The sequence below is a fragment of the Chiloscyllium plagiosum genome, chromosome 2 (assembly GCF_004010195.1).
Source record: "Chiloscyllium plagiosum isolate BGI_BamShark_2017 chromosome 2, ASM401019v2, whole genome shotgun sequence".
NCBI classification, from domain to species: domain Eukaryota; kingdom Metazoa; phylum Chordata; class Chondrichthyes; order Orectolobiformes; family Hemiscylliidae; genus Chiloscyllium; species Chiloscyllium plagiosum.
In genome coordinates, this window is record NC_057711.1 from 35,126,850 (window position 1) to 35,148,032 (window position 21,183).

A 21,183-nucleotide genomic window follows, 5' to 3' on the forward strand; every position below is an offset into this window, starting at 1 on the left:
AAGATATGAGACCTAAGGGGCAACTTTTTCATGCAGAGGATGGTACGTGTATGGAATGAGCTGCCAGAGGATGTGGTGGAGGCTGGTACAATTGCAACATTTAAGAGGCATTTGGATGGGTATACGAATAGGAAATGTTTGGAGGGATATGGGCCGGGTGCTGGCAGATGGGACTAGATTGGGTTGGGATAGCTGGTCGGCATGGACGGGTTGGACCGAAGGGTCTGTTTACAAGCTGTACATCTCTGACTCTAAGAGCACTAACAGCTTAGGTTTTTAATTCATTAGATTTTAGAAGACTGAGGTGTGATATAATTGAAACATACAGCTTCTAAGTGGTCTTAACAGGAATTGAGAGAGAAATAGGTTTTTGAAATATCAGAAGGTTGGGGTGACACAGGGTCTGGTGCAGATCAGTCATGGTCCTGCTAAATGGCAGGGCAGGCTTGAGTGCCGTGCAGCCTACTGCTACTCAGTTTTTTATGTTAAATGCCCTGGTGTCACAGCCCTAATTGGAAGACACTGGAGGTGTACAACACTTTTTTTGTTAATTCAAGGGACATGGGCATCTCTGGCAAGGGCTGCATTTATTGTCCATCCTCTATTGTCTAGAGGGTAACTAAGACTCAACCACATTGTTGTGGTCTGGAGTCACATGCAGGTCAGACCAGGCAAGAATGACAGACCCCCCCCCCCCCCCCTCCACCCCAATCCCCTTTCAGGAGCATTAGATGGGCTCTTACAACCTCTACAGTCAACATCAGGTCAGCTTTTTAATTCCAGATTTTTATTGAATTAAAATTTCACCATCTGCGACGGTGTGAGATTAGAGCCCATCACCAGAACATTAGCCAGACCTTTAGAGTACTGGGCCACTGTCTCTGGACCTTGGTCTTGATCCAGTGAAGTCAGTGTCACAAGTGGAGGTGACGAATGAGCTCACCTCTGCTGTTAGCAATGCTGCCATGTTGGAGTGCTGGTTGGCATGAAGATTATGGAGTAATGTGTAGAGTTCTGGTGCTCTGCTGTAGGATGTATATTACTTAACTGGACAGGGTTCAGAAAAGATTTAGCAGGATGTGGTTGGAAACAGAGGGTTTTAATTATTAAAATAGGCTGGGATAGTTTTCCACCGGAGCATAAGAGGTTGAAGACTGGTCTTATAGAGGTTTATAAAACCATGAGGGGTATAGATAAGGTGAATAGCAAAGGTCACACCAAATTTTCAATCTGCTTGCACAAAATAAAAAAAAACTTTACAAGATGATTTCAAAAGAGCTCATCATAAACTGCAAAAAAAAAAGGTTCAACCTTTTGCCCAGACACTCAGTGAAATATCACCCTGGCTTCAATTTAAAATTTATTATTCAACTGATGAGGTCATAATCATTTTCTTTCAATGAGTTTCGCACATTGCCACATGTGGGTCTCTGTTTCTCTAAAAGACCCAGAGAGACGGGCCAACTCTCAGACTATTCCTCACTGAGCCAGAGAAAAGCTCAGGGCTTTCCAGTCTTTCAACTCAGGGCTGCTAAAGTAACTTCTTACTAGTTCTGATGGCCTGGAGGATGCAAATTAAATTGCCTTTCTATTGGTCTAGATGCTTTGCTTCTTCTGAATAGAATCTGATTATTGCCCTGAGCCCCTCTGTAGGCTACAAAAATGTAACAAAGTAAAATTTAAACAATATCTCACCAGGTCGCTCAAATCACAGTATTGGAAATGCTATTTTGAACTCACTTTGAAAACAGCCAATGTCATTTTGAACAAAGTCATCTTCACAGAACCACAGTCAAAACCCCATTTACCTCTATCTTGGAAATCAAGTTCTCAAATAATAATAAATTTTCATCACACTCCTCCCCCACTTATCTCAAACAACACTCATTCATCTCTCCTTCTCTCCCATGTTGGTTAGCTTAGTTGGCTGGATGGCTGGTTTTCAATGCATAGTGACACCAAATAGCATGGATTCAGTTCCTGCACTGTCTGATAAAACTATGGAAGATTCTCTTTCTCAACCTTTCTCCTCATCTTTCTAACATCTGGGGGCTTGTGCACCAGAGTCAAATTACAGACTGGCATAGTAACACTCAATATTATAATGTCTCAAATACCACAATCACCAGCCCTGGGTACACTCCGTTCCACTGGCAGGACAGATTCATCAAAGGTGGTTGTGCCATGACACATAGTCATGAGAATTGCACTGGAAGTCCTCAATATTGATTCCAACCCCATGAAGTCTCGAGGCATCAGGTCAAACAACGATAAAGAAAACTTCTGCTGTTTCAACATCTACCACTCCCTTTGAGCTGATAAATCACTGCTCCTCAACTGGAGGATGCATTGAAGGTGGAAAGGGTACAGATTGTACTCTGGATGGGCCTACAATATCTAGTTTTCAATCCAGGTCAATTAATTACTTTTGAAATTAGATCACCCGTGGCAAGACACATCAGCAGGACCCACAGAGCAAGTGAAGTATGATTTATGATTTTTTTTTTTAAATCAGCATGGGTTAAGATGCTGATCAGGACAAATGTATTCAACTCAGGCAGCATTTGTGGAGAGAACAGCCATTGACATTTTGGCTCCTTATATCAGACCAGACCATACCTTCCTTTTCCAAAGAAAGGTCATAAACCTTTCTCTTTCCACTGATGTTAGCTGATTGATTGGAAATCTGGAAGAAAATTGAGATGCTAGAAACAATATTTTACCTTAGTGAAAGAAGCCCTGCTGTTCTTCAATGTCAAGGAGTATTTTATACAATTTCAAAGAAAGGGGAGACTTCCGTATTGCCTGTGAAATATTCTATACAGACACCTCAACCCAGTTTATTACTCACCAAACACATTTACCCAGGTGCTGTTACTGTACGAGTCAAAGGACTGTGCTTCAAACTCAGTTTTATTAAAACACTTGCATTATAAAGAAACAACTCTTACACAATTAAGTTAATTTTTCCCAAGCTGGGCTGATTGCTTGGAAATACATACGACCTGATCTGATGAACTCGATGGGGTTACTGGGTCTAATTCACTGATCTCGGTTCATGGGTCACACAAGGTCTTCTTAATATGATGGTGGGTCTCGCATGGAGTCTTCACCGAGGAAATGGCCTCCAGGTGCCCCCCCACCCCATTTGGAATGTTGGAATCATAATCCCCTACAGTGCAGACAGAGACCATTTGGCCCAACAAGTCTGCACTAACCATCTGAAGACTATCCCACCCAGACCTGATCCTCGTAATCCTGCATCTACCATGGCTATCCGCCTAACCTGCACATCCCTGGACTCTCTGGGGCATTTTTACAAGGCCAATCCACTAACTTGCACATTGTTGGAATGTGGGAGGAAACTAGGGCACCCAGAGGAAATCCACGCAGACATGGGAAGAACATCAGCCAATGAGGTCACTGAACCCAGTGGGTTTAAATCAGGTCATCCTGGATGTACCCCCATTCCTCTTCCAAAAATTGTTTTTTCCATGGTGCGAGCAGTCTGGCTGAAACAGGAAAAACACAAACATAATGTCTCTTCCCATTGAACTGGCTAAGTAAATCTTAATGGGTTTCGGGTCATAATGATGCAGGTCTGGGTTGATCCTTGTTTAGGGAGAAAGTGAGGTCTGCAGATGCTGGAGATCAGAGCTGAAAATGTGTTGCTGGAAATGTGCAGCAGGTCAGGCAGCATCCAGGGAACAGGAGAATCGACATTTCGGGCATAAACCCTTCTTCAGGAAACTGATCCTTGTTTACTTTTCACTTTGATAACCTTAGCCTCTACTTTGGTAACCTTAGCCTCTTTGCATTCCAACAGGCCTTACTTGCAGAAATTGTTTAGCCAATGTTATGTTGGGCATAGTTACTTAGGCCACTGGCAACTTGACCATCCATTTGATACTTCAGAAAAAAACATTAGTAATGCAACAGTTTGAATACTATACTGGTGTCAGTCTGAACTCAAGTCCCAGAGTGTAAGCTTGTCACTGGTACCAAGATGACTATCCCACAAGAAATATGACTATTCTTTTTCATTTAAGGATCACCAGAACATACAAAATGAAATTGAAAGACTGTTCTGTTTATTCTTTCATGGCTTTCATTATTTTAATGTGATTCATAAATAACAAAAATACAGAAGTACAAAATGCTGTTCTGATTCAAGATCCAGAGAGAGAAAAAAAAATCAAACATGGTCAGGTGGTCTTACTCTGATCTTCCAGTTTGACTGGGTAACAAAATAAAGGTTGACATTATGCTCAAGTCCGTTAACATTCATGTCATAGTTCTGTGTTCTTTGGATTAAACTAACAGAACTGCATTAATGCAGCCATCATTTTCTGGATTATTTGTTACTTGTGCATATTTACCTGAAAGGAAAGAAAATGTATTATTCAAACTAATGCACACAGTACTTTACTTAAATATATATTGCATAATAAATAGTTTGGGTTACGAAACATTACACATTGTTTTGCTTTATAAATCCGAGATGCACACAATTCATGAGTAAAAGAAACATCTCCCTGAAGTTATTACAGGCCCCTATCCATTCTAATAAATTTTGAACTACTTTACTGTAATGCTACCCCAGTAGAGAAGCCAGCTATTTAGAGTACAGCATGTAGACAATGGCAAGTTATAGTGACAGTCTACATTGTTAGATGATGATTATGGTGTTAGTTGCATTCAGAACAGCTGTGATAAAGAAGTATTGTTGAGCAAGATATGGCTGTCTGATAAAGTATCATGCAGCACTTACAGAACCAATATACAACTGATTTAAACTAAGCCAATCCCAACACACAATGTCAGAAGTACAACGACCTGCTGATGGTGGAATAGTTTATGTGCCTCTCAGAAGAGGAAATAAGAGTTTCATCCTGAAATACAAAAATTGAGGGCTCATGCCCGAAGCACAATTCTCCTGCTCCTTGGATGCTGCCTAACCTGCTGCGCTTTTCCAGCAACACATTTTCAGCTAAGAATACAACTGTGCCCTGATGAGAAACCTACAGTTAACTTCTCATAACTGCTTTCCAATGCTATTTGAAAAGTAGATTGCTACTTAATTTGAGATTAAGTTGACAACTAATTGCAAACAATAAAATATAGACAAAGGAAGAAATAAAAATACAAATACAATGTGCATCAGATGCAGTAGTTGGTCTTTTTTAAAGTATGATTGGATGAGCAGATGGAAGCTGGGATTAGTAACAATAGGTAATTTATAAAATGTGTGTTGCTCCATAATAGCAAAGTGGTTAAGAGAGGTTAAACTACACGAAGATCACCTACAACTACTTAACGTTCGATATAAATTGTTTCAGAATTACTAATGCCTGGAGTGTTGGATTTTTGCAATGGTCCCAACAGTGTTTTAAAGCACCACAATATTCAAGTTTCAAGTACAAAATTGAAAATATTTGTTGTTACTCACCCCAGACAACTTTGCCTCCTTGTGTGACTAAGCCAAGCTCACTTACATTTACTTCAATGACAGTACCTTTAGTAATAACCCCTACAGAGAAACAAATGTTGGCAATTTATTAATATCCTAGGGAAACAACTGAACCATCCTATCCTTGCAACAACCTACCCTCACTATAGCTACTTGAAAATATGTACTAAACATATTGAATGCTTTGAAATTGACTCACAAACTGTTAAGAGGTCAGCTCCAACCATTTATATTGCCTTCAAACAATTACTTAAGGGTTCACTGACCTTGCAAAAATTAAGCAGCTTAATTTCTGTTCCATTTTGAAATTGTGCTTTTCTTTTCCCAATTTTTATACAGACTTTGATTAAAATAATATTTGCATATTTATTCATTCAACAACTATTTATTTTCAAAATTATTTCAACTGGCCTTTTTTCATATTAGAAATCAAATTTTACATTAAATCTGAAGAGTTGTGGAAATTACAGGTATCTCTTTAGACAAGGGACACTGGATATAGTTTAATTCAACATCCTAGAATTCTAAGGATTTTAAAACAATGAGTTATTAAACAAATAATACGTACAATTTAATAATGTAATAGTTATTCAAATTCTTCTTTCATTAGAAATATAGAAACCCTCAACATCAAATTCAGCAAGACAACTTGAGGATAGGGGAGAGGGATATGGGACCATTCTGCTTCTCAGATTTTAAACTCTGCACATGATCAGTTCTGCTCTTGTAACTATTTGCAAATTGATGGTAAACTGGTTTAAAAGATGAGGTACTTCATTGAAAAAAGAAATGAGCTTGAACTGTTCTTGCTGCAGTTGGTTAGAGAACAAGTGTACATGTTTTTCTGTGAAGTTAACTTTGTTTGCTTACCTAACGTTGTATATAAAGGTGATGACGGGTTCTTCTTAACACCAAGTATAGGTAAACAGAAAGTGGCCTTGAGCTCTGGATGAGTTACATGTGCCTTCTTAAAACGTAACCCCTACATAACAATAGATACAATAAAGATTTTGTTTTACAGAATTAAAAAAAATGAAACTGTACTGTGATTTTGTCTCAGTCACCCTTCCAAAGGACATATCATTTTCAAACTATCCAGCCACCTCTTTATTTCTCCCCCTATTATCTGCACTAGCCCAACTGAAGATGACAAGTTGTTCCCTATTCCAAGTTACCCTGACAAGTCATGTTTTAACGAAGCATCCTATTTTCCTTCGTAAAGTTGGATGTCATCTCCCTACTACTCCCATCTGCATTTGTGACCAATTCATTTTGGCCAGAAATAACAGGGACCCAGATCTAACACGAGAAGCTGACCATTTGGTACATTCTCGTAAAACTACATCACTGTAGTTTTACGAGAATGTAGCAATCAGTAGCTGCTGATCCCATTCTTCCAATCATTTCCTTATCAAGTCCAAATAAGACTATCCAATCATAAGCCTATGTAGTTGACCTTCGTGTGAAACTAGTATGATTACATCGTCTGGGTTTATCTTTAATCATTTTTATCAATAATAATTATTGTACTAATCTATTTTCTATTCATTAACTCAGATTCCACATGGCTTGGATGTTTCCAGTTTCTATTTTGTAGAGCCATACAGTACAGAAACAGACCCTTCTGAACAACTCTTCGATGCTGACCAAGTTTCCTAAACTAAACTAGTTTCACTTGCCTACATCTTAGCCCATATCCCTCTAAATCTTTCCTATTCATGCACCTATCCAATATCTTTTAAATGTTGTCACTGTACCTACATTTATCACTTCCTCTGGCAGTTCATTCCACATACTGAGCACCCTGTGTGAAAAGAAGCCCCTCAGGTCCCTTTTAAATCTCTCTCTTCTCACCTTAAAAATATGCCTCCTAATTTTGAACTCCCCTGCCCTTGGGAAAGGACTTTGCTATTCATCTCTTCTATGCCCTTCATGATTTTATAAATTCTTATAACATCACCTTTCAACCCTCTACTCCAATGAAGAAAATCCCAGCCTATCGATATAACTTAAACCCTCCAATTCCAGCAACATCCTGGTAAATCTTTTCTGAACTGTCTCCAATTTAATACAACACTTCCTATAGAAGGGTGACCAGAACTGTACACAATACTCCAAGAGCGGCCTCACCAATTGTACAATCTCAACATGACACCCCAATTCCGATACTCAATGGTCTGAGCAATGAAAGCAAACATGCCAAACATCTCCTTAACCACCCTGTCTACCTGTGATGCAACTTTCAAAGAATTGTGTACCTGAAATCCTAGGTCTCATTGATCAACAACACTACCCAGGGTCTACCATTAACTGTACAAGTCCTGCCCTTTTTTTGTTCAGACACAATTCATAATTTTTCAGAGTACTTTTATTTGTTGGGTTTGTTTTTGCACTACGAATACCTTGCTAGCTAGCCTCAAATACAAAGCCAGTACAAATTAGTCAACTTCCTTAAATTTTCCAGAAACCTCTGAGAGTTACTTCCTCTCATTCCTATTTGGCTGATCTTCCACAACATTTTGACGCTTTACTCATTTCTTGTATTAACTCTTTAAAAAAAGTATAACTGAATCTACTTGTCCCTTTGAATTTTGTACTAATTATATAAGCACCTTCTCTGCCAGCCTGGTTTTGTAACTCACCATAGGTCTGATGAATCTTTCATACTTAGGAGGCTTCCTAGTGAATCCATCTCCAACAAAGCAGACTTTAGTAACCATTCTCTTCCAAGCTTTCTTCTTCCGTTTACCTGTGCGAAGCACTTTCAGAACTTCAGTTTCTCCTTGGGCACGGACTTTTGGTAAAGGTACTTCCCATTTACCCTGCCAAAAAATAAATTACGTAGGATTATGAATTCAAATTCTACATTACATGGCTCAAAGGTAGAAGACAGAGAGTGGTGGTGGAGGGTTGTTTTTCAGACTAGAGGCCTGTGACCAGTGGTGTACCACAAGGATCGGTGCTGGGTCCTCTACTTTTTGTCATTTACATAAATGATTGGGATGCGAGCATAAGATGTACAGTTAGCAAGTTTGCAGATGACACCAAAATTGGAGATGTAGTGGACAGCAAAGGTTACCTCAGATTACAACAGGGTCTTGACCAGATGGGCCAATGGTATGAGAAGTGGCGGATGGAGTTAATTCAGATAAATGTGAGGTGCTGCATTTTAGGAAAGCAAATCTTAGCAGGACTTAGACACTTAATGGTAAGGTCCGAGGGAGTGTTGCTGAACAAAGAGACCTTGGAGTGCAGGTTCATAGCTCCTTGAAAGTGGAGTCGCAGGTAGATAGGATAGTGAAGAAGGCATTTGGTATGCTTTCCTTTATTGGTCAGAGTATTGAGTACAGGAGTTGGGAGGTCATGTTGCGGCTGTACAGGACACTGGTTAGGCCACTGTTGGAATATTGCGTGCAGTTCTGGTCTCCTTCCTATCGGAAAGATGTTGTGAAACTTGAGAGGGTTCAGAGAAGATTTACAAGGATGTTGCCAAGGTTGGAGGATTTGAGCTATAGGGAGAGGCTGAACAGGCTGGGGCTGATTTCCCTGGAGAGTCGGAGGCTGAGGAGTGACCTTATAGAGTTGACAAAATTTTGAGAGGCATGGATAAGGTAAATAGGCAAAGTCTTTTCTCTGGGGTCGGGGAGTCCAGAACTGGAGGGCATAGGTTTAGGGTGAGAGGGAAAAGATATAAAAAGAGACCTTCGGGACAACGTTTTCACACAGAGGGTGGTACGTGTAAGGAATGATCTGCCAGAGGAAGTGGTGGAGGTTGGTACAATTGCAGCTTTTAAGAGGCATTTGGATAGGTATATGAATAAGAAGGGTTTGGAGGGATATGGGCTGGGTGCTGGCAGGTGGGACTAGATTGGGTTGGGATATCTGGTCGGCATGGACGGGTTGGACCGAAGGGTCTGTTTCCATGCTGTACATCTCTATGACTCTACGACAATAATTTACATTTACTTTTAATGTCAGGAATCTCCCAAGATGCTTCACAAGAATATTACAAAACAAATGATACTGAGTCACATAAGGAGATAATAGGACAGATATCAAAGGTTTGGTCAAAGGATAGGTTTTAGGTGAATCTTCAAGGAGGAAAGTAAGACTAGGCAAAAAAACAGAAGACACCAATAGTGGAGAAAAAATTGCACAGGAGCCAGAATTAAAAGAATGCAGATATCATAGAGGTTGGACAATACTGGTGACGTGCTCGTGGGGAACGCTAATATTGCACACTGGTCAAAAAGGATGAGGAGAAAAGTCAATCTTTGTCATACTTGCATAGGATATATTCTGTGCGTTTGACAAAAGCTGTTTTAGTACCATTGCAGAATTTCAAACATGGGGTTCCAGAAAAAGCCAAGAATGAACTTAGAAGATGACAACATATTGAAGGATTTTGGAGAGAAAAGGGAAGTTGGATACATAATAGTGGGATCAAAGGTGTTTTTATTTTAATGAAAGCAGATTTAATGGAAACTTTAACAACACCTGAAGGCAGACAGCTGTTAAATAATGTGGGTGGCACAGTGGTTAGCACTGCTGCCTCACAGCGCCAGAGACCCGGGTTCAATTCCCGGCTCAGGCGACTGACTGTGTGGAGTTTGCACATTCTCCCAATGGCGCTTCAGCGGGTCGGTGTGGACTTGTTGGGCCGAAGGGCCTGTTTCCATACTGTAAGTAATCTAATCTAAACAAGCAATTATAATGTAAACCATTCATTGGTTAAAGAATGAGAGGTAATTTCATTAAAACATGTATTCTTAAAGGGCTTGACAGGGTAAATGATGAGAAGATGCTTCCCTTCATGGAGAATCTAGAACCAGAGGGCATAGTCTCAGGATTAAGTGCTGTGAATTTAAAACTGAGAATGAGGAGGAATTTCTTCTATGAAGGTTGAGGGTCTTTGGAGCTCTTTGCCAGAGATCTGTGGCAAGGGGGCAGAGTCCTTGTGTATATTTAAGGCTGAGATAGAGAAATTCTTGATTAGCAGAGGAATAAAGGGTTATGAGGAAAGGCAGAAAGTTGACATGAGGAATGTTGCATTAGCCATGATCCTAAAAGATGTAGAAGTAGGTTTGAGGGACTGAATGGCTTATTCCTGTTTCTTCCGGTCAAGAGGCAGATGTGGGCGGGTGGGTTGTAGGAGATGAATTTGTTTGATCTCCAATTTAGTGTGAATAGAATCTGTGAACAGGAGACACAACAAATATATGCCATTATCTCTCATAATGTCCTCTTCCTATGATGGAATATTAGAAAAATACCATAAAGAATACTTGGTTTCTGGCAACATGATGTAGATGGTGGAAATCTTTAAGTACAGTTGTATAAATAGAAGTGTCAAGGGCAAGACAGGCATGTGTATTGTTGAATGGAAACAAACATAAATTTTATTTACATAGCACCTTTCACAATCTCAGGCCATCCTAAAGAGTTTCAGAGCAAATGAAGTACTTTTTGAAGTGTATTCACTTAAGTATTATATGAAACGTGGTAACCAATGTGCAAAGCAAGGTCCCACAAACAACAGAGACAAATTAGCAGATAATCTGCTTTACAAATGTTTGGTGAGGGATAAGTGTTGGTTTGAATAAAGGGAATCCATTCCCCAAGTTCTATTTGTAGATCTGAGAGGGTAAAGAGGGGGATACAGACTAATGCTACTTTGATACTCCACAAATATGTCAGCTTATTTCTCCAAAATTTGTTGTGGAATTCATGACTGACAGATGTTTCAAACGTTTTAATTAAGACAGTGCTGAAGCCTCAAAATTAGCACTTCCCTCATTTGAATGGAAACAGCCAAGTGTTAGACTTGCAGATTCTAGATAGAAAAGATCCTCCACTTACAGCTTTCTCTTTTCTCTTTTGTTTGATCATGTTGGATAAAACTTTAGCACGCGACTGGCCCTCTCTGTCAAGCAGATAGGCTGGTACCGCCCCTTTTGGTGTTTTCTCATCATTCTTCTGTTTTGTGTTTCTCTGTTCATGCATTTTCAGGCTAGAAGGATGAAATAGTGAAATAATAGGTTACATTTACAAAACACTTAACTGCTATTGGAGAGTGGTTTTCATGTGATCACTCTTGCAAGGTACTCCCCAAAGAGCAGTATATTACTCACGCGACAAAAGGATTCAGTCAACACTCAAAATAGGCTTAAGGAGGATTCTTCTTATCGAAAAGAAACAGCACATCATCATCATCATGATAATTGTGCATGCAATACACAAAACGTTTCCTCATAATGCTGAATCAGGTGACCAAGAATTACAGAGCAAGCAGGGCAGTAAGAAGAGAAAAGGAAATGACATGTCAAAAATCCAGTTGACAAACAAGCTTATCTTTAACTATCAATCACCACACACCATCAATTGCTACTGGACTCTCCCACCTCTGATAAATTACCCTCCAATTAGGAATAACCTTGGAAAGCAGTGATAGAGCTCAGCTTCTTTTTGTTGTTCTTTCCTACTCAATTTCCTTGCCCCATTAGACTCATCATGACAAGTGCAAGAAGCTCATGGAGAACTTTATCATTACGGTTGAGATCACACATTCAACTGTCTTTATGATTTGTTATTATGTTGTTATTTCCTCAAGGTTGATGAGCATGACTGGCTGGCTAGCATGTGTTGCTGATTGCTCAATTCCCCTGAACTGCTGCGGTCCATGTAGCGCAAACAGCCATAGTGTTAAGGAGTTCCAGGATTCCTTCAGTGAAGGAATGGTAATATAGTTTCAAGTAAAGATGGTGTGTCCCTTGAAGGGAAAATACAGGTGGTGGTACTCCCAAATGTCTGATACCATAGTTCTTCCAGATCGTAGATGTCGTATATTTGGAAAGTTATGTTGGGGAAGCTTGACAGATGCTGCAGTGCATCCTATAAATGGCACATACTGCTGCACTGTGCATTGGGGTGGAGGAAATAAATACTTAAGGTGGTGGATGGGCTATTTTTTAATAGATGGTTTCAATATTTTACAGTGTTGCACTTTTCCAAGCAAGTGGATAGTATTCTATCTCACTTCTGCATGTGGAGGAAAGACTATGAGGAGTCAGGAAGTGAGTTACTCGTTGCAGAAATGCTTGTCTCTGACCTGCTGTTGTAGCAAAAGTATTTACACTTGGCACTTGAGTTTCATGGGTGTTACTTGCACTAATGCCAAACATGAATGTTACCCAGGTTTGTTGCATGTGAACACACATTACAAACAATATTGAACATTGTGTAATCATCAGCAAATATTCCCTGCTGTCCTTGTGATGAAGGGAAAGTAATTGATGAAGCATAAAATATATGGGTTTAATGAACTCCTGCAGATTTGTACTCAGGCTAAAGTTATTCTCCTTCCAAACATCACAATGAATAACTGTTGTGAGGTATAACTCCACACAGTGAAGAGTTGTTTCCCTTACTCCTGTTTCATAGACTTCAATTTTGTTAGGGCTGCTTACTGCCACCTGGTGTTAATTGTTGCTTTGATAACAAGGAAAGTCATTTTCACCTTACATGTGGCTATGCCATATACTTGCCAGATCTTCCTCGCCCTAAGAAAAGATTATAATGTAAGAAATAGGAATTGGAGCACGCAGTTTGCCCCTTCAACTCTGTTACACCATTTAATAAGATGAAGTCCAAGAAAACCAAAGCTTTATTCAAGACTGACAGTATTCTAAATTCTCCATCTGAGGATGCATTTTCTCAGCATCTGTTCTGTTCGGCCCCTCAAAAATTTTACGTGTTTCAATTAGATTATGTCTCGTTCTTCTACATTTTGATGGATATAGGACTATATCTTCTGAACCTCTTTTCTCGGGCAATTTCCTCAGCCCAGGAGCCAGTCCATTTAACTTTCCACCAGGGCAACTGTGGGCCACCCGACATTAGGAAACCAAAAGAGCACACCATTCTCCAGGTGTGGCCTCACCAATGCCTTGTATAACTATAATAAGTTTTTTTTTAAAAAAAACTCATCCAAGCTAATCACTTTGTAACAAAGCTAATAAAGGAATCTAGATTATCTGAACAATACGGGTAGGGAATATTTTGCTCAGACGTTCGAACGTTTGGATAATCGAATCGGATAACACACTTTGGCCAAGCATCGGAACTTTGCGATCTTGCCGGATAATCTGAAATTCGGATAATTGAATAATCGAGGTTCCACTGTTTTCCATTTGCCTTACTAATTATTGCTGTACTGACACACACACACACACGACAAGAAAAACTATTACCTGAATCAAAACCTCTGCAGATGTGTGAAGTCACCAATAATGTGTTTTTATAGCACAATGCCGAAACTGGAACATTTTAATCAGGCAGTTACAACCCTATTGACTGCACCTCTGATCTCAATGTCAGGTTTTAAATGTATTTATTGATAGTGTTCATTCCAGTGGGATTCAATAAAACGTGGAACTGGAAATGCACAGCAGGTCAAGCTGTATCAGATGAGCAGGAGAGTCAATGCTTTGGGCAGGCCCCTTCACCAGGGCTCATTTCAGTAAGATTCACTACAATGTGTTCAAGTTTGGTAGCATCTGAATTTACACAGCTTTGAAGCTGACAATATTAATTTGCAAGGAATTCATTACCTGAGCGGTAAATATTTCCTTAGCTGAGTATTCCTTTTGTATTCCAGTTAGCTCAACTGGCTGAATAGCTGGTTTGCAATGTACAGTGATGCCAACACCAACTTCTGCAATTGAGGTAACACTGAAGGACTCTTCTTCTCAACCCCTTCCTTTGCGTGAGGCATGACGACCCTCAGGTTAAACCATCACCAGTCATTGCATTCTAATCAGAGAACAGCTTATGGTCCAGCAGAGCTGTGGCAATTTACCTTATTTTTAAAAGCTTCAACAAGGTTGGAAAAAATATATTTTTGCCACCTTATTTCCTAAACCCATAACTGAAAACAAAATCATGTGCAAGTAATTTAAGATTGAGACTTACGTCTTCTTCATCTGTATTTTTTCTGAATGGCGTTGTTTATGGTACAATTTGGCTTTCAGACCAATCATTTTCTTGGCTTTGTGGGATCGCTCATGAGCTTCACGGCTCTCCTTCTTCCTTTTCTTCTCATGGTAGTCCAAGCGATAGCCATATCGCTTACGATGTAATTCAATATATTCGTTCTGTGGCTGTATTAAACCCGAAGAAACATACATATCATTCCATTTGAACTTACCAAACACACAGATTCTTTGCAGGAAATCTTAGTGCAATTGGAAATTTGAATAAGTAGATTGTAACCCTTTGTGCATTTCTACAATAAAAACTGGCCTTGTCAGTGATACCCATGTCTTATAAATAAATAAAAGACAATGCTAGCATAATTATGAGCCTAATTATGAATTTTGATTCATAGAAATAACTTAATTCTGGAATGAAAAAGTAAAATATCTATTAACAAAATCTATTCTTTGTTGGCCTGTATGATTGACCTGCAAGAGATTTGTCTCAGACTGAACAAAATGACAATATTGCCAGTTAAAGCTCTGAACATTTATGTAAAAATGTTCCACTTTTCATTGAAATGTCCAAATTTAGTCAGTATTTTTCAGCACCACAACTCAAAGCATTAAAAATATCGTAATTTCACCAGTTTAATCACCAAAAAAATAAAGATATAATATCTGGAAATCTTCCACCTATGAAAGATGAACAAACATGCAAACAAAATTTTTATTTCAGATGGAGTATGTTTATATGGCACATTTTTCTTGATGGCTGCCACAACTTCTACATATGGGCATACCAGGTATCATTTGCATTATCATATTAATGTATATGTTGCCAACCTGTTGTATCCACTGGTCATGGTCATGGTGACTACCAGCCAGACGTGGTGTCAATATGTTTATTTGTTATTAGCCAATGACTTAAGGTCCCTCTAGTTTATTATTCTTCTGTATGGAGCTTCAAGATCCGTTTGTGGCAGCAACTTATGAAACACTGGGAACAGCACTGACAAGCTGATTGGCTGCACACTTGGAGGGAATGTTGAGAGTGACTCTCAGGTCCAATTATCTAAGGCTTTCAGGTCAAGCTTGCAGCATCCTGAAGAGGAACTTTGGGCGCCCTACTCATCATCTGGATCAAGCTAACTCACTATGAAAAACCCCTGCATGTGTGACCATCTTCAATATGCAGATAAACCCAAACCAATGCAGATGCCACTATTTCAGCAGTGCTAACAAACATGGGAGCACTGCCTTTGGGCTGTATTCTTGAGTTTGTCCTGTCAAGACATATTTAAACGTGGGACAGAAATTGAATATTGAAATTGGCAAGCTTCTATCCTCAATTGCTGTAAATTGGTCTGTTTCACAACTGTACAATAAAGGTGCTGAGAACACAGGCCTTACAAACCATCAGCTTGGTCCTAAAGGCCAAACTGATGCTTTTCCAAACAAAAATAAATAACTGCAGATGCTGGATATCAGAAAGACAGATAGAAATTGTTGGGAAAACACAGCAGGTTTGGTAGCAGTTGTGACCCAGTGAAGGATCACTTGACCCAAAATGTCAACTCTGCTTTCTCTCCACAGATGCTGCCAGATGTGCTGAGTTTACCCAGTAATTTCTGTTAATGTTGTTCCACGTGGTTTTGCTGTTGCTTTTCCTATGCAACTGTCAAGTTCTGCATCAAGGGACAGATTGTCGGTCAGTATTTCAGGGGCCTCTAATGCAGTCATATAGTAATATTTTCTGTAGTTGTGTTAACATATGGTATTTGGAATTGTACAGAATCAGAATGATCAAGTCTCCATTAAACATAAACCACAACACACAAGGAAAGTATTGATTCACTAGGTATCACAGCAGTTAAATTAGTCAAAGACAACAGCCATAAGTTTATTTTTCAAAATAATTGGTATAAAAAGCCATCATCCTACACACATTTTCACCAAACCGTTACTATCCTTTGTACTATGTTTTACTACCTCCCTCCCCAGCTTCTGTACATAATAGAGCATAGAGAAGTTGCCAAACAGAAAATGGGCCTGACACAGCTCTACTTCACTCCATTCTCCACCCTGAAAGCACTGCAAGTGGGGCCATCAAATTGCATGTTGTTATGGAAGAAGCAGGTGAGATGGGGCACTTTCACAAACAGCCCAAGTTTCCCCAAAAGCTTGTACAGTCTTACTCTGTTGAGTGATATCTATGAAAGTAAGGTAAATCAGTCCACCCAATTTCCTGGACTTCTCTTGTAGATGGTGTTTGGAGAACATGCTCACAGTAGATCTGCCTGCATGAAAACCAAACTGTGCTTCCAGTTGGCTGCACACTTGGAGGCACAGTCTGTTTGCAAGTAGATGAAACCTATTTAGTATGTCTTTGGCAAAGGAGTGAAATACCCCTGCAGTTGTTGCTATCTCATCTGTTTTTGTACTTTTAAAAACTCTTTCATGACAAGACCAGCATTTATTGTCCATCTCTAATTGCCTTTCAACTGAGTGGCTTGATAGGCTATTTCAGAGGATGATTTAGAGGCAACCACATTGCTATGGTTCTCAAGTCTCAGTCACAGACTGTAACAAGTCCCAACAGGATATTAGTGAAACAATAATGATAGCTAGAAACACAGAACTTAGGAGGGATTGGTTATTCAGTCTTTTAAGTGCATTTAACATGATCATATCTTATCCTTTAACTCAAACCATAATCCCAATCTCTTCCTATAATCATCTTGACATTTTGGTGTGTGGTACAGAATTCAACAGGTTTACCACTCTTCATGAAGAATTTATCTCAATCTGAAGAGGCCTGTATTTTGAGACGTTAACCCCTGTTCTGTGTTGCATCCTTCTAAAAGAAACATTTGAGTCCAGTGACCCTTTTTCAGAACTGAAGAAACATTCATAGAATCCCTACAATGTGCAAACAGGCCATTTGGCCCAACAAGTCCACACCGACCCTCCAAAGAGCATCCCACCCAGATTCATCCCCTGACCCTATCCCTGTAACTGTGCATTTGCCATGGCTAATGTAGTTAATTTACACATCCATGAACACTATGGGTAATTCAGCATGGCCAATCCATTTAACTTGCAATTCTTTGAACTGTGGGAGGAAACCTAAGCACCCGGCGGAAACTCATGCAGATACAAGGAGAACATGCAAGCTCCACGCAGACAATCACCTGAGGATGGAATCAAACCCAGGTTCCTGGCACTGTGAGGCAGCAGTGCTAACCACTGAGCCACCAGGTCGCCCAAGTGGACTTGAGACGCTAACACTGTTTTTACTCCACAGATGCTATCTGACCTGCTGACTTTGTTCAGCAATTTGTTTTAGAACATAGAACAGTACAGCACAGTATGGGTCTTTCGGCCCATGACGTTGTGCCAAGGGTTTATCTTAATCTAAGATCAATCTAACCAGCACATCCCTCAATTTACTGCCATCCACATGCTTGTCCAGCAGTCGCTAAAACATCCCTAATGTCTCTATATCTAGTATAACTGTTGGCGATGCATTCCACACACACACCACTCTCTGCAAAAAGAACCTACCCCTGACATCTCCCCCAATACCTTCCTCTAATCACCTTAAAATTATGACCCCTCATGACAGCCATATAGAACATAGAAGAATACAGCGCAGTACAGGCCCGTCGGCCCTCGATGTTGCGCCGATCCAACCCCACCTAACCTACACTAGCCCACTATCCTCCATATGCCTATCCAAAATGGGGAAAAGTCTCTGGCTATATATCTATCTATGCCTGTAATTATCTTGTACACCTCCATCAAGTCACCTCTGTTCACTCTTCTCTCCAACATGAAAAGCCCTAACTCATTCAACATTTCTTCATAAGACAAATCCTCCAATGCAGGCAGCCTCCTGGTAAATCTCCTTTGCAACCTCTCTCTAAATCATCTTCATCCTTCCAATAAAGAGGTGATCAGAACAGGACACAATATTCCAAGTATGGTCTAACTAGGGTTTTATACAGGTGGAGAAAAACCTCTACAAACAATCCCCCATTAATGAAAGCTAAAACACCATATGCCTTCTTAACAACCCTATCCGTTTCGATCGCAATTTTGAGGGATCTATATACGTGGACCCCATGATCCCGCTATCCCTACACACTGCCATGAGTCCTGTCTTTAACCCTGTAATCAGCATTCAAATTCAACCTTCCAAAACTAATCATTTTGCATTTATCCAGGTTCAACTCTATCTGCCACTTCTCAGCTCAGCTCTGCATCCTTGCCTTGTTATAGCCTGCAACAGCCCTCAACACTATCTACAACATCACTGAGCATTTCTTTCTTAGAGTTCCAGTTCCTTTCTTATATATAATATATAAAATCAGGTCAAGCTGATTAATCTATGCAGATAGGTGCTTCCTGTCAGTTCCATTGAATTATAAGCAAATCTCAGCAATGAATTGTGACTACAAAGTTTTTATATTATGCTCCGCTCGGTCATACTATTGTTTAGATAACAGTGGGCAGCAAATGCTGGGGGGGTGACTGGTGTCTCAGAATTTGAGAGACTATTTAATGCAAAACCCATTTAACGTGTGACAGAGATCCAGGACCAGACATTTATCAGTATGGTGTAACAATGTAAAATAGATGGTGGTAAACCTGGCAGTTGGTTCTAGATATCTGTTGATTTTTTTAAAGTAATTACTGAATAGTGATTGTCCATTTTGGAATATTATGCAAAGTTTAAAACCTATATCCCAGGTTTAGATAAATAGGAAAGGTTTAGACAAATATGAGTCAAATGCACACAAGTGGGACCAGTTTAGTTTCGGAAACTCGGTATGGACAAATTGGATCGAAGAGTCTGTTTCCGTGCGGTATGAATCTATAAGAAAAGCTGGATAACTATTAAAGGAAACTATGCGTAAACAGTACTGAAAGCAAACCATTTTATGACAGATCTTGGTGTTATGGATGAGAAGGTGTTAATGCTCTGAAATTGTTAAACACGATGTTGACTCCTGAAGGATTTAACTAGGTGAAAAAGTCGTTTTAAGGTGAATTCAACTACTTGTAGATGAAAAGGGGGGGGGGGGGGGGAGGGTGAGAAGAATTTTCAAATTGCGACACGAGCAGCGTTTAAAGTGCTAAAACGATTTGATAAACGGAGAACGGAAGTTTGGGGTTTTCAGTGCGTGTCGGAAGCGTTAGACAGCGGCAGCTGGTGCCCGGGTTGAGGGTCTCGGGGCCGACACCGTGTGTTCACCCCGATCGCTCCGTCGGTCTTTAGCTCACTCACCATTTCGTTGCTGTCAGTCTCACTCTGCGACTTAAAGAACTGGTGCTGTTGCTGCTGCTGATCCCGGCTTTATCTCTCGATGACACAGAGAATACTGAAGGCCGCACACACTACGCCGCCATCTTGTTGATAGAGGAAGTGAAGGAGCGTCGGTCTGGGCCAAGAGGTGACGGACCGGAAGCGACGCCAAGGGGATGGGGATGGAGTGCGTCCGCAGGCGCGAGACGGTGATCGCGTGCAGCGACGGTTAGTGGGCGGAGAGCGCGGGGGTCCTGTCATGGAAGACGGCTGAGGTGCTGCCGAGTGATAGCGGCTCGGGATCGGTAAGGTCCCAATTCCGGACCGGGGAGGGGGGTTTGGAAGCAGGCCATCCGACCCATCGAGTCCACACTGACCTTCCGAAGAGCAGCCCACCGCCCCCTCCCTATCCCCGCATTTCCCACGGCCAATCCGTCAAAGCCGATGGAGGGTCCGAGGGACTCGGGGTGATGGTGGGGTGGGTGAGGGGGAAAGTGATGGGGATGGGGATGGGGATCAGGATCAGGTCTTGGCAGTGAGGGCCGGGTTAGAGGGTCTCTCTGTCGGGTTCAGAGAGGTTCTTGGTAAGAAGTGTCAGAAGGTTTCAGGGTCAGGCGCTCACAGGGTCCCGGGGCATCAGGGACAGGGTGCCGGAGGGTCCCGGGGCATCAGGGACAGGGTGTCCGAGGGTCTCGGGCATATGGATAGGGTGTCAGTGGTTCCGCAGAACCGGGCATGCCGGAGATTTTCAGAGATTGGAACAGAGGGCCCAGTGTGTCTCGATAAACGCTCAGGTGGAGAGGGTCTTCAGGTGCTGGATCACACATTTTGATTGCCGTTTTGATGATTACGTGGCTGTTCGCAATAACAAGCGACTTGCCCAAGTTCTTCCTCATCAACCCCGACCATTTTGATCATATTTTGAATCATGTTGCCATTAGTCTCAATAGAAGTCTTTCTATTTTCCATTCCCCTCACACTACGTTTAACAGAATCAGAGTTCGAGTATGATTTGGTAAAATTCTTACTTGGGTCAGAACAATTATGACTTTTTTTTCCATTAAGAAAGAAAATGAACAGCACTTTTCGCCATCTCACAATATTCCAAACATTTTCCAGTCAATTATGCTCCCACTTTATGGTGTTCTTTACATCTAGAGTCATAGAGATGTACAGCATGGAAACAGACTCTTTGGTCCAACCAGTCCATGCCGTCCAGATATCCCAACCCAATCTAGTCCCATCTGCCAGCACCCGGCCCATATCCCTCCAAACCCTTCCTATTCATATACCCATCCAAATGCCTCTTAAATGTTGCAATTGTACCAGCCTCCACCACTTCTTCTGGCAGCTCATTCCATACCTGTACCACCCTCTGTGTCAAAAAGTTGCCCCTTGGGTCTCTTTTATATCTTTCCCCTCTCACCCTA

The 21,183-nt window shown here is 40.8% G+C and overlaps 2 protein-coding genes across 7 annotated transcripts in view; one reads left to right on the forward strand and one right to left on the reverse strand.

The window, feature by feature from the left end:
• Positions 1–4,069: 4,069 nt before the first annotated feature.
• nsa2 (NSA2 ribosome biogenesis homolog (S. cerevisiae)) lies at positions 4,070–19,864 on the reverse strand. The gene is made up of 7 exons (XM_043707498.1): positions 19,736–19,864; positions 14,441–14,628; positions 11,330–11,480; positions 8,113–8,292; positions 6,341–6,452; positions 5,450–5,530; positions 4,070–4,379 (listed from the first exon to the last, which is right to left on the reverse strand). Exons 1-7 carry the CDS (start codon positions 19,736–19,738, stop codon positions 4,312–4,314), a joined length of 783 nt encoding a protein of 260 aa, XP_043563433.1. The 5' UTR covers positions 19,739–19,864; the 3' UTR covers positions 4,070–4,311.
• Positions 19,823–21,183, forward strand: part of gfm2 (GTP dependent ribosome recycling factor mitochondrial 2) — a 63,033-nt gene continuing 61,672 nt past the window's right edge. For 3 of the 6 annotated variants that reach the window (XM_043707466.1, XM_043707463.1, XM_043707492.1), the window contains exon 1: positions 19,916–20,058. The gene's annotated coding sequence lies outside the window, so the exon portion shown is untranslated. Of the gene's footprint in view, positions 20,059–21,183 lie in introns of all 6 variants that reach the window. The other 3 variants (XM_043707480.1, XM_043707471.1, XM_043707488.1) reach the window with 3 other exon arrangements.